General features: G+C 38.0%; 1 protein-coding gene across 2 annotated transcripts; it reads left to right on the top strand.

Annotated features, from left to right (window-relative positions):
* Positions 1–98: 98 nt before the first annotated feature.
* LOC131200450 (aquaporin-12-like) lies at positions 99–9,434 on the top strand. Of its 2 annotated transcripts, XM_058187204.1 has the most exons (3): positions 99–1,962; positions 4,953–5,069; positions 8,136–9,434. In XM_058187204.1, exons 1-3 carry the CDS (start codon positions 1,233–1,235, stop codon positions 8,315–8,317), a joined length of 1,029 nt encoding a protein of 342 aa, XP_058043187.1. In that variant the 5' UTR covers positions 99–1,232; the 3' UTR covers positions 8,318–9,434. The 2 variants fall into 2 exon arrangements, 1 of the variants encoding a protein (XP_058043187.1); XR_009155621.1 differs by lacking the exons at positions 99–1,962; positions 4,953–5,069 and adding an exon at positions 5,174–6,882.
* Positions 9,435–15,459: the final 6,025 nt, after the last annotated feature.

Raw genomic sequence — 15,459 nt, 5'->3', positions numbered from 1 at the left:
CAGTAACTTATTTAGACTGGGAGGCATTTAAACATAAAAAATATAGATGACACAAAACAAAATGTCACTGGATAGTTTTTCATCTGTATTATGTGAAATTGACATTACTTCCCAAACTGATCATTGACTTAAGGCTGTAGAATTACACGTAGTCAAGTTACAACAGTTCCTTTAGTGACTGAAGTTACAATGGCACTGGAAAAAAAAGACTTATGACTATTTTTCACACATTTGTTGCAGCATCTCCATGGTCACGTGATCAAAGTTCAGACAGTTGGCAACTGACTCATTTATGATGTTTGCAATGTCTTGGGAACCCACAATATATAATTTATATGAAGAAAGATAAGACAATGTTCAATGATGTTAATAAGGATAGTTTAAGTTCTGAAGCAAGTTAAAATATTGTAGTAGAGAAGTCAAAGCAGTGACAAGGAAAGGATCTGTAAGCTACCAAGTGTCATCTTGACGAGATGGGTGGCATAGAACTCCTTAACAATAAATAAAATCAATTTTGAATTTCCCTTCCATAGCAATGAGGCTTTAAACTAGCATCCATTGATAGCATTTCCTTATGTGTGATCTGAACCCCTGCTAAAGCTCCTCAATTGCACAATCAAGCAAATACATGCAGAAGTCTCCATGGTCTTCCTCAGGTTACAAAAATAAGGACATTTTTCATAGGATAGTAGAGAAAAACAAAGTTGAAAGGAAAATGTAGAAGGAAAAACCTGCAATGTTTTGATTGGAACAATAAAAACAACCGTGGGTATCATTCTGATAATGGTTAGTCGCTAACTGAAAATTGAACACTTTTCAAGACAACTTTCTAGAGGGCTGCCATGAAGCAACACTGACTTGAAGGCAATTGACAACAATAGGAAAAGCCATTATCTGTAGACAGTTATTGAGATAGAATAAGCTTTTGAATTCAAGAATCTCAACTGCTTTGCCCTTGAGTCACCTGGTTTCACTGGATTCTGAACCAATTCCAAGCTGCGGCTTATTAATGTTTTTTTCTTAGAGGAAAAGGCCTAGGTGGGGTTTCTAGGGATGGAAAAAGACTTAAGTGGGGTTTACTGGAAAAGAAGACCAAAGGTGAAATTCTGGTTAGAGCAGTTGTGAAGTGATAAGGGAGCAACATTCTATCTGAGCCAGTTCCTTCATGGTGTTAAATATGTTCGTTTTCCCAGACGTTTCTGTGATCCTATTAACCTGGTACCTATCAAACTATGCCACGTTTGCTTAAATATGCTTTTAAGGGAAGCATTTGTTTCTCCTCCCTTCTCTTTTCATGCAGTGAAGATTTTTTTTTTTTAGTTAGAACATACTACCTCTCCAGTGTATTTCTCAGAATGTCTGGACTGAATGTCTCCATCATTTTTTTCTTCTCAGTTGTAACTCTTTGTGAATTTGCTAGGCGATTCTTCAAGAGAATTTTTCCATCTAAGGTGTATTTTTGTCTTGCTGGTGAATTAGCCAGCTCCTTCCAGATATGTGCTTGCTACCTTGAATTGAAGATGCTAAGGGAGATTGGCCCATGGGGTGGTGGCTTTGGCCCAGATGTGAGCCTGACTCTCTTATTCATAATCTTCTTAGCTCATGGTGTCTCTCTTGATGGAACTGCTGCCAACCCTATAGCCTCACTTCAGGAATTTCTAGCTTTAGATTGTTCTTTTGTAGGCAGTATTGTTAAAATTTTGGCTCAGTTTCTAGGAATGGAAGCAGCTTGTGTTTTTACCAAGAAGTATTGGTCCAAGGAATTTACTCACTTCCATATAATCCAGAATTTAATGGTCCAGGATTGCAGCTCATCTCTCAATACTTCTATCTCCCAGGGCATTTTTGTAGAAGCCATGGGTTCCTTTCTTTTCCAGTTAATTATTCTCAAGCTTCACACCTGCTCTCCCATGTACAGAGTTCCTATTGTGGCGCTCAGTATCACTGCCTTGACCTATACAGGTAAGGATTGCTATCCAATCTTGCATTGATGTATATTGAGAAATTAAAACAACTATTTAATACCTGCAGTGTTTCTACATACCTATGGCATGCAATTAAATATGTTTCAATGCTTACATTCTATTTACATCAACATGATTATTATAACCTGCCTTTCCTACTTAAGAAGTGATGAAAAATGGAAACAAATCTGGAAGCATTCACTAGAATAATGATCTTAGTGAAAAAAGTATATTCTCCCAAATTAGACTCTTAAGGTTTCATATAGATAAAGTATTGCTGTTTTTGGCCCTCTGTCCTTATGGCAAAACAAAACACAGAATCCAGAACTAGTTCAGTTAAAAACACTGTAAGAGACTGATAGGAACAAAGCATTAAATAATTTTTTTGTTCAGTTTATCAATTTTCATTATATTTGACATTGTTTTCAAAGAGCAGCAAAAATTGAATCATCACTTATTGGATCCTTTGCCACTGATTCCCAGAGATAACTTTGTCATGCCATTTTAAACTCTCTTGTTTAGTTGTTTTCAGTGGCATATCTAAGTCCAGCTTTCCCCAAACTGATGTCCTCTAGTGACAATGGTTACTGCCTCTCCTGAACTGAAGTGAAGTGAAGTGGGAACTGAAGCTCTAGCACTTCTGTAAAGTAGCAGGTTGACAAGGATTATCTAAATATTCACGGTGCTAAACTTACCTTGCCTTTATTGCAACTTGAATAAATAATAATGATCAGCAATGTGCAATTAAACATCTATTTTCAAAAGTAGAGCTGCAATTTCATAGACTAGAACAGTATGATAGGATATACAGTATGTTTATCTAGGGTCAAACACCTTCATACATACAATCTGCAGTAGAGAATAGCACAGACACAATGTATTTAATATACTGAGATAAAAGACTTTTAAACAATAGCATAATCTTAAATTCTTGATTATGAGGTTAGGTGACCGGTGTAGGGATATAGACTGGCATGAACAGGTATGGTTCCAATCTATCCATGGATGATGGAATTATTTTAGGACATATACCATGATTTGGGAATACACTTCTGAATAGAAAAGATCAGCTAGGAGACAAAGTTAAATTACCCTTAGAGATGAACCTCACTACACCTACCTAGCAAAGGTGCTATATGATAGCTGGGCTAATCGGGGAATGAAGGGTATGAGATTTTGTTTGCATTTGCATTCCTCTTAAGTGTGCTTGTTATGTTTTATTTGCTTGTGTATGGCTATTTTTCATTAATATTCTACTTTGCAGTTAAATGTAATTTTTTGGTTGTCTTTGCTTAAATTCTTTAAGCTTTTAGCTCACCGGTGTGCTGATGGCTTTCTAATTTATTAATCTGCCCACAGTTTAGTGTGGCAAAACAAATGGGGGAAGAGTATTGTTGACTCCTTGCGGTGGCAAAGATGGCAAATCATTGAATCTAGCAACAGTTCTAGGGATCAGATATCTAATATTGGTACAATAATCAGCAGCTGAAAAGGGTCCACAGAGTAAGCGCAGATTTTTCTGTAGATTTTTACAAAATGCCTCCTGTTTCATTTCAAACTTCTCTTGAAGTCAATCAAAGTCTAATATGAGCAAATACGTTGCAAAATTTTATATCCCTCGCCTGATAATCATGAGGTTGGAAAATTGTATTGCAAAGTGAAGGTGGTCAGGGAGCTCTCAAAGATGATTAAGAAGCCAACATGGCAGAGCTGCATGCAAATGTCTATAGAAATGTCTATTTAATTGATGCTGGCCACATTCCAGCATCAATTAAATGTTGGAAACACATAGGAGAACATGAAGCAAGGCTCTTAAACCTGTGTTTAAGCCAAGGGTAAGAGATGAACAGGTTGAGCCCAAAGGTGGGATCAAACATGTCATCAGTTTAGAACTGTGCTCCTACCAGAGACCCAAGTCTACTACACAAACACACAGACGCAGAGAAAGAGAGAGAGAGAGAGAGAATTCTGATGACCCTTAACTAGTGCTAATTTGGTTTGATTATTAGTAGATCAGATTCTTGTATATAGGTACAACATCTATTAAACACGTAGTGCTCTTGTTCCTGGATACTTGTACCTGACACCAAGTGCTCATGCCTCCTATAATTTTTTTATTGCATCTGGAAAATAATTGTTGCTGTAAATTTTTGTGCAGTATGGTATTTGTATGACTGAAGACGGGTGAGATAGTTGTTAGATGAATATTTTATTTCACGTAACATTTAAATGATACTTGTTTTTAAGGTTGGCTGCTTTTCTAAATATAGATTAAAAGATTGCTTTCCAGCTGCCTGAAAATATTTTATTAAACTTCTAATTCAATTTGAATGTATGCAATCAGAAGTATTTGCTTCTAATCACTTTCCTGGTAGATATGTGAAATAAGATGCCTTTATGCTAATCAACTGAGTATTAGGATGTTGCTCTTTGAAGGGGGTGTATGTGAGTATCCATTGTATTATTAAATTCTTGCCAGGTGGTTGTTCAGACTCTGAAGTAAAATGGGAATCCCAAATAAAGCAGAGGTGCACACCTAGATCAGTGCTTCTCAACCTCAGCAATTTTAAGATGTGTGGACTTCAATTGCTGGAATGTTTACTGGGGAATTCTGGGAGTTGAATCTATACATTTTAAAGTTGTTGAAGTTGAGAAATGATGCTCTAGAGCAGGGGTCTCCAACCGTGGCAACTTTAAGCCTGACGGACTTCAACTCCCAGAATTCTGGGAGTTGAAGTCCACCAGGCTTAAAGTTGCCAAGGTTGGAGACCCCTGCTCTAGAGTGACATACTGCTCTCAGATGCGGTTCCTTTCCAAAAAAACACCTGAAAGAAGGAAATATTCAGTAGTTAGGGTGGATTCCTCCTGTTTTTTAACTTTTGTTCTAATTTGAATTTATTGAATCTGATTAACGGGGGCACATGTTCCTGCATGCACCAGACTAAGAAGAATAGATGGATTAAACTGTTTGCTTTTCCTCCGCTGCAGCTGCACCTGTCACAGGTGCCTTTTTTAACCCTGCCTTGGCCTCTGCTATGACCTTTTCCTGCTCAGGAAACAGTTTACTGGAGTATATGCAAGTTTATTGGCTGGCACCCATCTCAGGTGAGGCTCTTCCCAAAGACTTCAGAGTTGAAACAGTTATTGTAACAATATTTGAATTCATTTGAAGGAACTGTAATGTTCAAACCAAATAGTAAGGGCCGTGGTGGCTCAGGCTGTAAGATAGCCTGTTATTAAAATACAGCTGCCTGCAATTACTGCAGGTTCTAGTCCCACCAGGTCCAAGGTTGACTCAGCCTTCCATCCTTTATAAGGTAGGTAAAATGAGGACCCAGATTGTTGGGGGGGCAATAAGTTGACTTTATAAATATACAAATAGAATGAGACTATTGCCTTACACACTGTAAGCCGCCCTGAGTCTTCGGAGAAGGGCGGGATATAAATGTAAAATAAAATAAAAAATACAGGTAATCTTCATTTAATGTCACTTGTTCCAGGAATATTCAAACTTACAATAGCTCTGAATGAGTGGTACTTAACAACGGGTCCTGAAAGTTCTGGCTGTTGCAGCATTCTGTGCTCATGTGATCATTATTTGCTACCTTTATTGCCAGATTCCAACAAGCAAAGTGTTGTGTCTCGCCCGCTCTCACCGCAGCCGGGGTCTGCTTATCTGCTTCCGAATGCTGAAGAATGTCCTCCCGGCCCCAGCCCTGGCTCCATGCCCAGACAGGCTGAGGAGGGGGCATCTCCCGGCCCCAGCCCTGGCTCCATGCCCAAGCAGGCTGCAGAGGAGGGAGCACCCCCCGGCCCCAGCCGTGGCTCCATGCCCAGGCAAACGGAGCAGCTAGACCCCTCCCCTTCCTCCACAGCATGTGAGCCTGAGGAAAGTTTATTTCCAACAGCTGCTGATTGGAGTGACCCTCGCATCAGAAGACTGGATAGGCGGAGGCAACAGAGGGAAGGGAGGGGCAGGCCTTAATGAGTGCTGAGTCATGGAGCCACACCCCATGGCCTATATAAAGGATCTGCTTTCTGGCAGTCTCTGAGTCAGGCAAAGTCGAACTTATCTTGCTGAAGTCACTTTCTGGTCTCCTGCCTGCTCTGAGGACTTTGCTAGGACTTTGGGCAGAGCTGCAGAGGCAAGCCTGATTCGGATTTCCCTGACCCGGCCGTCAGCGGAGGAGTGGGACACGACACAAAGTCAATGGAGAAGCTGGTGGTGAAATTGTGCCCCGCCTGCTACATTGCCCAGCCAAGTGGCCTTCCTTCCTTCTACTAGCACAGGGGTGTCAAACTTGTGGCCCGTGGGCTGAATGCATCATGTGCGGGGCCCTGCCTAGTTTAGCTAATGGGAAAAAAGTCCCAATACATCACGTGACGCTGCCATGACGCCCGCGAGTTTGACACCCCTGCACTAGCATGACTACTTGGGGCCAGGTTGCATTTTATCCCCTTCTCGTAGTGGTAGAGCTATACCTTTCCTCTGTATTCTTGCTTCCCTGCATCAAGGCAGCTTGAAGTAGAACAGAACAAACTACAACAGCCCTGATCTCGCCTTTTCCTTCTAACCTTATGCCCTGCACTGACCTTCCTGAAAGCTGAGACAGGCTTTCCAGATTGGCAGGGTGGCTCACTCTGTATCTTCCACTGTACTACTTCTTCTGCTGTTTTAGGGCTGAATCCTCAACCCCATACAGTGTTACTGGGTAGGGGGATTTGCAGAGAATATATCCTGGCTCCTGGGTTCTAGGCAGTCAAGATAAGCTTCCAATCCCATTCCTTCCCCTCTGTCTCTTTGTCTACCAGTTCAGCTCCAGCACTCCAGCAAGCCTTTTTCAGCACTCAGCAGGCATGTCTAAATTGGTTCCTGCCCTCCTGCAGGTCCCCCTCTTCCTATTGCTGCCAATCAAAGGTAACTTGCTACACAATAAGATGTCAGGGTCAGTGGCAGAGAGGGATGCACTCATAAGTGGCTGATTTCTTAAATATTTTGTGAGTGTCCCCGGGATGGGATGGGCGGCAAGGTGAGTGGTGAGAGTTGTGCTTAACAACTGACTTGAGATTTGCTTAATGACCAAATCCATATTGGTTCGTGAAAACAAATTATTCACCTACCTAGCTTCAAAATAAGAGATCATTAAGACAAATTAAAATTATTGCGATACTGGCAATAGTTGGAAGCCAGTCCTGAACTGTTTGAAAGTACTGCATTGAACAAATTAAATATATAACTTTAAGTTAAATTGTAACCACCCAGAAGCTTAATTCTGACCTTCTATAGCAGCATATCTTGCGAAAGGTGAAACTTAAGCCTCTAATAAAAATGCATTGTTATGGGACAGTCACAATTATCAACAATAAAAGAAAACTTACTGCAGGGATCCTTGCCAGAATTGGGGACACACACATTCACTCAGATTGATCTATTCTCCTCATCTCTCCATTTCTCTATTTCCTGGTCAACATGCTAATTAAATATTAGTAGTATTATTCTGTTTACATAATCCTTTTGAATACTGTTGCTTCTTAATTGTTAAAATACTGTTAAAGGAAAACTTTCAAATATACAACCAAAGCAACACATACAGATTTTTTTTAAAGTGGAAATGGCAGAACAAAAATCCATTTTTCTTTCTTGAGTTTTTATGGGCTTGCTCTTCTTTTGTTTCTAGCGTAAGAAAAATACTTGAAGACTGGCCAGCCATGCATATTTTTTCCCCTAGCTTTTTCTTTCCAATAAATCTTTTGGGGTTTAAGCAGAATCTGTGTTGGGAACTGTATAAGTTTGCATAAAGGAAAAAGAAGCATTCCCTGGCTAGAACCTGCTGAATAGTTTTATATTTTTTCTAAGGCTGGCTTAAAACATTACTGTCTGTGGAAAAAATACTCTCCTTCCAACTGTGTGTGTAGAAACGAACTGAGCTAGCACCTGAATCTTATTTCAACAAAGATGCGTGGATAGTATCTTTCATTGTATGAGCAGCAGACTAGGTTAAATTATCTTCCAGTTTATCATTCAGCACGCCACTGTTCTGTAACGTGTGCCATCTACTGGACTTGATTCCTACTCATTCTTGCCTCAAAAGAGAAAAAGATACTTTTCTAACATAAATAAGAGCAAATCAAATAGATGAAAATTTCCTGTTGCTGTTTTTCCCCCTGCAGGAATGCTGTTAGCCCTCTTTGTATATCAAGGAAATATTCCACGCTTCTTCCAGACAAATCTGCTTTATAGTCAAAAGAAAAAATACAGAATATTTAAGGGGAAAGTAACGTCGAATTCTGTTGTTGAAGAGAGGCAGACAAAAGCAGAGAAGAAGAACAGCAGTTCTGGACTGATTAACTGAACAGAGCAAAAAAGGATTAACACTGCTGGATGGGAGGCAAAAGCTACTTTTCTGTGTAAATGGCAAATGAGGCTTAGAAAGGGCAGTTCACATGATATTATGATATTCCCCCGATTGGGACCTTCAAATTTGTCAAATTTGTCAAATTTCAACTCTCCTAATTTCTAGCCAGCATGAAATGTGTACTATGACTTTTAATTGTGGTAATTCCATACCCAACATATTAACCAGCAGAAAGTTGATGAAGCGTGTACTATTAGATGCACAAAGTTACAGCCTTTCCTCAATTGTTACAAAGGCATGCATTCATTATGCTAATAGGACTTTAATGCTATTTTATGTTCAGGCCATCTTCTTAGGAAGATGGCTATTCCTAGAGATGTTCTTCAAACCATGGTATGCTTTTGAACAGATAAATATTTTTATGGTATGGCTTGAAATAAATAGTGAAATTTGAACAAATGTATTAATAAGTAATAAGTGTGGAATTGCATTTGTGATTTCCTATGATAAAGTAAAATGTTACATGAGATAAAATGTTATATGGACCTTCTTTTCAGGCTCTTCCTGAAATTTAATTAATACAAGCAGTAATCTGGGTTTCTTTAATGCAGTTATCCCTATCTGATGCTCACAATAATGTGGCTATCATTTCTAATTTCTTGTTATGCGCATTTCTGATATGCGCATAATAAGCATAGAGAATACAATTGTGGTATATTCTCAAAGATCCTCTTTTGGTGATGTATGAAATATCCTTAGTCAAATGTTAATACTCAGGAGCAAACAATGCAGTGATAAAAGATACCTGGAGCTGAGTAATAGAGTAATAGAATGGTATTCCTTTCAAAGTATCTGGCTTCATTGAGTTTGCTTGGCAGAATGCTGCAGAAGGGGATCACATGATCACAGGACACTGCAATCTTCATAAATATGAGTCAGTTGCGAAGCATATGAATTCTAATCACTTGACCATGGGGATGCTGCAATGGTCCTAAGTGTGAAAATGGTCGTAAGTCACTTTTTTCAGTGCCATTGTAACTTCAGTCATTAAGTGAACTATTTTAAGTCAGAGATTACCTGTAAATGTTTTAAATAATTAAATAAAAACTGAGCTAAAATATGGCTGTTCCTAATGCTTATTGTTTAGTTTCAACTACCTTGGTATACGTTTTGAATGGGAAGTGATAAACAGCATAAACATAAAACAGTGCCAAGTAGAAGAGAACAAAAGGGCCAGCCTGCAGTTTTTAATTTCTATCTGGGTCCCAGGAAGAATCTGTTGATTTGAAGGTTTATTTCAAAAGCCTCTTTGACACTTAATTATTGTATTTGGTGCCAACGGAAACAGGTTTATTGCAGGTTAAAGAGGTATGATTGAGAAAGGCATCAGAGATTCTGACAGACTGAGGAAGTTAGAGATTATGACCTAATTTGAATGCTCAAAGGACTTGCATTATGTTACCATTTGATTAAAAAGAATTATAACTGACTGTTCTGAAATGTGATAACAATCCTTTCTGCCTGCTCTACACACCAAAACAATTTCTCTCATTGTCATAGATCTAAATCATAAGTTTAAACAGTAATTCTGTGTTGTAAATGCCTATCATGAGAGAAATTGCAGTTAAGATCAAATAATCATGCAGGACTGTACTGACGCATCATGCATAATAATATCATTGGGTGCCTGGATGAATTTATTTGTGCAAATGAAATTTATAATTGAGTACATATAGATGGAATAGAATGTGAAGTTAATAGGAAATATTAGATATGTTTGCCACTTTGAGTTGACCAAATATATATAAAAAGGTAGGATAAAAAATCTAATAATGACATCATCATCACCATCAACAACAACAATAATATATAGGGAAATACAGTATATAGAATAAATTCAGACTACTGAACTTCATTTACTTTTTTCACTATTATGGACATAAATCAAAATGCTTGCTTTTGAAATTGCGGTAGATTGTCTTAGATCAACATTCCCCAATCAGCCATACTGGGAGTTGAGATCCACACATCTTAAAGTTGCCAAGGTTGGGAAACCTTGCCTTAGATATAGACATATAACCCTAACCCTAACTACCAGCAGCAAATTACCTAAGTTACCACTATTTCTTCTTGTTTTCTCCTTCTTCCTCTTCTCTATGTAAGACTTGTATATATGTAGGTAATTATGGAAGAACTCGTATGGATTCATTTTTGTGTATTTTTCCTTTAAATGATCTTGTGAATCAGTTGAGAGATTATGTCTATAGCCCCAATGTAGTTCTTGGTCCAACAAAAAATTCAGCCTATAATCTTTTCATAACCTTTGGGAAAATGGACACTTACATATATGTATAATGGAAGATATTAATCTGAAACCAAAAATATCTGAGATTTTTGCATCTTCCTCATGGTCACCCAAGGAGGTGGCGTTCCAAGTTCAAATACAGAGAATCAGAATTCTGAAGATTCAGAAAAGTATACTTTACTATCTGTAAGACTACCTATAGAACTCTAAGGTATTCTTTTTTCTCATCACTGAGATAGAATACATGTAAGTTAATAAAAAAGTGCTGCCTTTATGGCAAATTATCCTCTTCTCTCACTTTCAGAAGGAAGCTGGCAAAGTGACTACCCTAACATGAAGGCAATGATGGCTTCTGTTGCAACTTAGGGCAATGTTCCTTTAATTTTTCTTGTATGGGAATGGAAATCCTGACTTCAACATTGATAGTTCTAAGCAAGAAGAAACAAACAAGAAAACCTTGTTTACTACATGAGGAACTATTGTCTCAGAGAGAATAGGCATTAGATAGAGTACCTGAAATAAATAAAGGCTTTAGATAGAGTACCTGAAATAAATAAAGCAGTTACTAGCTGGGTCTGATGAAAGCTACATTCTGATAGGGGAAAACAGGACAATATTCTTTGTGCAGGAAAAATGCCTATCCATCATTAACATCCATAAAAGGTCATATTCTTGCATTAATTTAAGACTTTCCCGTATTAGTGTGTTGTAATGAGAAATAGCTCTGCAAATATCACCAGACTCAGTTTTCATCCTCCAAAAATATTTCAATCTGTTTTTCATCTCAGTTGACAGGTTTGAGTTTTTGCACCATCACCTGGCACTTTGTGCTCAAAACATATCAGAAGATCATACTTTTAACTAATAAGCAAGATTGTTTTTATGGGAATAAAATAAAACAGAAGCACTTGCATCATCCTGTGTCTTTTGGATTTGGCACAAGATTTGATTAATAGAACCCAAGAAAGGAACCTGCACCGTTGAAATTAGCCCAAACTGTTCAGAGATAAGGAGGAATTGCCTTTCTTCTCAGAGACATTTATCTTAAAAAGTCACCTAATTGTTTTGCAGAATCAGTATTTTTTATTGTGCTCTAGTCTTGCCTTAAGTTGGCAGAAATGGACTGCCTGGAATTTGCCATTTTATTAATGAAGCATTACTAATGGGAACAAAGCTACAAATATAAAGATATATATAAAATTATATATATATAATTTATATATATATATAAAATTTGCAATGCTCTATCAAATCTTGTTCCTGTCCAGAGTGGTGTTCCTCAAGGTAGCGTTCTTGGACCAACACTCTTCATACTATACATAAATGATCTTTGTGACCATATCTCAAGTAATTGTGTTCTCTTTGCTGACGATGTCAAACTACTTAACACCACCAACAATACATCTACCATTCAAAAAGACCTTGATTATGTAACTGCTTGGTCTAAAACTTGGCAACTCCAAATCTCAACCAGTAAATGCTCAGTCTTACATATTGGAAAAAAGAACCTAAACACTAAGTACATGCTTGATGGACATTACCTTACAGATGACCCCCACCCTGTTAAAGATCTTGGAGTTTTCATATCAAATGATCTAAGTGCCAAAGTCCTCTGCAACTGCATAGCAAAAAAGGCTCTAAGAGTTGTAAACCTACTTTTGTATAGCTTCTTTTCCAAAAACACTACACTATTAACCAGAGCATATAAAACATTTGCTAGACCAATTCTTGAATACAGCTCACCTGTCTGGAACCTATACCACATTTCTGACATCAATACAATCGAATGTGTCCAGAAATATTTTACAAGAAGAGTTCTCCACTCCTCTGAAAACAACAAAATACCTTATCCTACCAAACTTGAAATCCTAGGTTTAGAAAACTTAGAACTCCGTCGCCTTCAATAAGACTAAGTTTAACTCATAGAATCATCTATTATAATATCCTTCCTGTTGAAGACTACTTCAGCTTCAATTGCAATAATACAAGAGCAACCAATAGATTTAAACTTAATGTTAACCGCTTCAATCTAGATTGCAGAAAATATGACTTCTGTAACAGAATTATGAGTGCTTGGAACACATTACCTGACTCTGTGGTCTCTTATCATAATCCCAAAAGCTTTAACCAAAAACTTTCTACTATTGACCTCACCCTATTCCTAAAAGGACTATTAAGAGGCATGCATAAGAGCATAATCGTGCCTACCGTTCCTGTCCTATTGTTTTTTCCCCCCTTATATATATATACTTATACTTCCTTATATTTCCTCATATATATGTTTATATACTATATAATCATTTTGTGTGATATCATCTTTCTCTCTTTAGTTAATATCTGATTGAATGCCTTGTTTTAAGAAAAGTGGCAAATATTAGCATTCTTAATTTCTCCACACAGAGTCTGTTAATGATTCATTTAGAATTTGACTAGCTAGAAAATCTCCCAGATGTTAAAAAAAAGAATTTGTTACATAGTGCCATCTACTGGGTTCAACTGCAGAAGAACCTCTTCAATATTTCTGCACTGAATTTCATTTTGTTTTGCTTCTTTCTTAGAAAATGAGAGTGAGACAAAAGAAAAAGTATTATTTCGGTTCACACCATACCTTACTAGTTTGAAATGGCAGGGTAATTTGTAGTTCTACATCTTATTCTATGTGAACCAGGTTCATTCCCAAAGTTCAAAAAATAAATTTTATTTCTGTGGGAATACCTTGTTAATGTGAATTCAGCAATTTTAATTTGGAAACCTGAATATAAAGCTATTTATTGAGGTTAAATCCGGTCTGTGTCTTATTCCAAGACAGGATAGAGACCCAGGCAAAGAAAAAAAAAGTTTGAGGCTGGCTGCAATTAGAAAGAAGGTTTATTGGCTATTATAATAGTGGAAAGCAATGACAAAAAAAAAAGGAAAAAAAATGGTAAATAGAAAAAAAAAAGGTAAGTGAACACCTGTCTACCCTAGACGAGTTCAAATCACCAGGACCGGATGGATTACGCCTCAAGGTTCTGAAGGAACTGACAGATGAGAACTCAGAACCACTGAACTATATCTTTCAAAGATCCTGGAGCACAGGGGAACTGCCAGAGGACTGGAAAAGAGCTGATGTAGTTCCCATCTTCAAAAAAGGAAAAAAAACAGATCCAGGAAACTACAGACCTATCAGCCTGACCTCAATACCAGAGAAGATTAGTAGTAACTGAGAGGGATCTTGAGTCCTAGTGGACAACCATTTAGATATGAGCCAGCAGTGTGCAGCAGCTGCCAAAAAAGCCAACACAGTTCTGGGCTGCATAAACAGAGGGATAGAATCAAGATCACGTGAAGTGTTAATACTACTTTATAATGCCTTGGTAAGGCCACACTTGGAATATTGCATTCAGTTTTGGTCACCACGATGTAAAAAAGATGTTGAGACTCTAGAAAGAGTGCAGAGAAGAGCAACAAAGATGATTAGGGGACTGGAGGCTAAAACATATGAAGAACGGTTGCAGGAACTCGGTATGTCTAGTTTAATGAAAAGAAGGACTAGGGGAGACATGATAGCAGTGTTCCAATATCTCAGGGGTTGCCACAAAGAAGAGAGAGTCAAACTATTCTCCAAAGCACCTGAGGGTAGAACAAGAAGCAATGGGTGGAAACTGATCAAGGAGAGAAGCAACTTAGAACTGAGGAGAAATTTCCTGACAGATAGAACAATCAATAAGTCGAACAACTTGCCTGCAGAAGTTGTGAATGCTTCAACACTGGAAATTTTTAAGAAAATGTTGGATAGCCATTTGTCTGAAATGGTGTAGGGTTTCCTGCCTCGGCAAGGGGTTGGACTAGAAGACCTCCAAGGTCCCTTCCAATTCTGTTATATTATATTATATTATATTATTTATTTATTTATTTATTTATTAATCGAACTTCTATACCGCACCATCTCCCGTAGGACTCAGGGCGGTTCACAGGCATATTAAAACAGTACAATAAATAAACATTAAAACCCAATTAAAACTAGATAATATCATGGCCTGATCACTAAAAAATAAAAAACCTATAAAAACCCCATTAAGATATGCTAAAACCTTTTATCTTAGGCTAGTCCTGCACGCTGAAACAATAGCGTCTTCAGTTCCCGTCGAAAGGTCCGGAGGTCGGGTAGTTGTCGTAATCCTGGAGGGAGCTCGTTCCACATGGCTGGTGCCGCCACAGAGAAGGCCCTCCTGGGGCCGCCAACCTACACTGTTTGGTCGACGGCACCCTGAGGAGGCCCACTCTGTGGGAGCGCACAGGTTGTTAGGAGGCAATTGGCGGCAGAAGGCGGTCTCAAGGTATCGGTCCTAAGCCATGGGCGCTTTAAAGATGGTCACCAAAACCTTGAATTGCACCGAAGACTACGGTAGCCAGTGCAGGCCGCGCAGGATAGGTGTTATATGGGAGCAACGCGTGCTCCCTCTATCACCGCGGCCGCATTCTGGACTAACTGGAGCCTCCGGGTGCTCTTCAAGGGGAGCCCCATGTAGAGAGCATTGCAATATTATAATATATTATATTATATTATATTATATTATATTATATTATATTATATTATATTATATTATATTATATTATATTATATTATATTATATTATATTATATTATATTATATTATATTATATTATATTATATTATATTATATTATATTATATTACAACAGCAAGTGTTTCTGGAGGCAGCTAGCAAATTGGGGTTGTGAGTTAGTGAATTTTTATATGGTTTGGACCTTCTGTGATTTATATGTCATCATCTGTATGAAAATGCGTACTTCCTGGGCTTGTTTGTGTTTTAACCACTGTTATGAAATTTC

This window comes from Ahaetulla prasina, chromosome 6, assembly GCF_028640845.1.
Source record: "Ahaetulla prasina isolate Xishuangbanna chromosome 6, ASM2864084v1, whole genome shotgun sequence".
In the NCBI taxonomy this organism is placed as follows: Eukaryota; Metazoa; Chordata; class Lepidosauria; order Squamata; family Colubridae; genus Ahaetulla; species Ahaetulla prasina.
The sequence above is the reverse complement of the archived record's forward strand: the minus strand, read 5'-3'. Positions and strand labels throughout refer to the sequence as shown.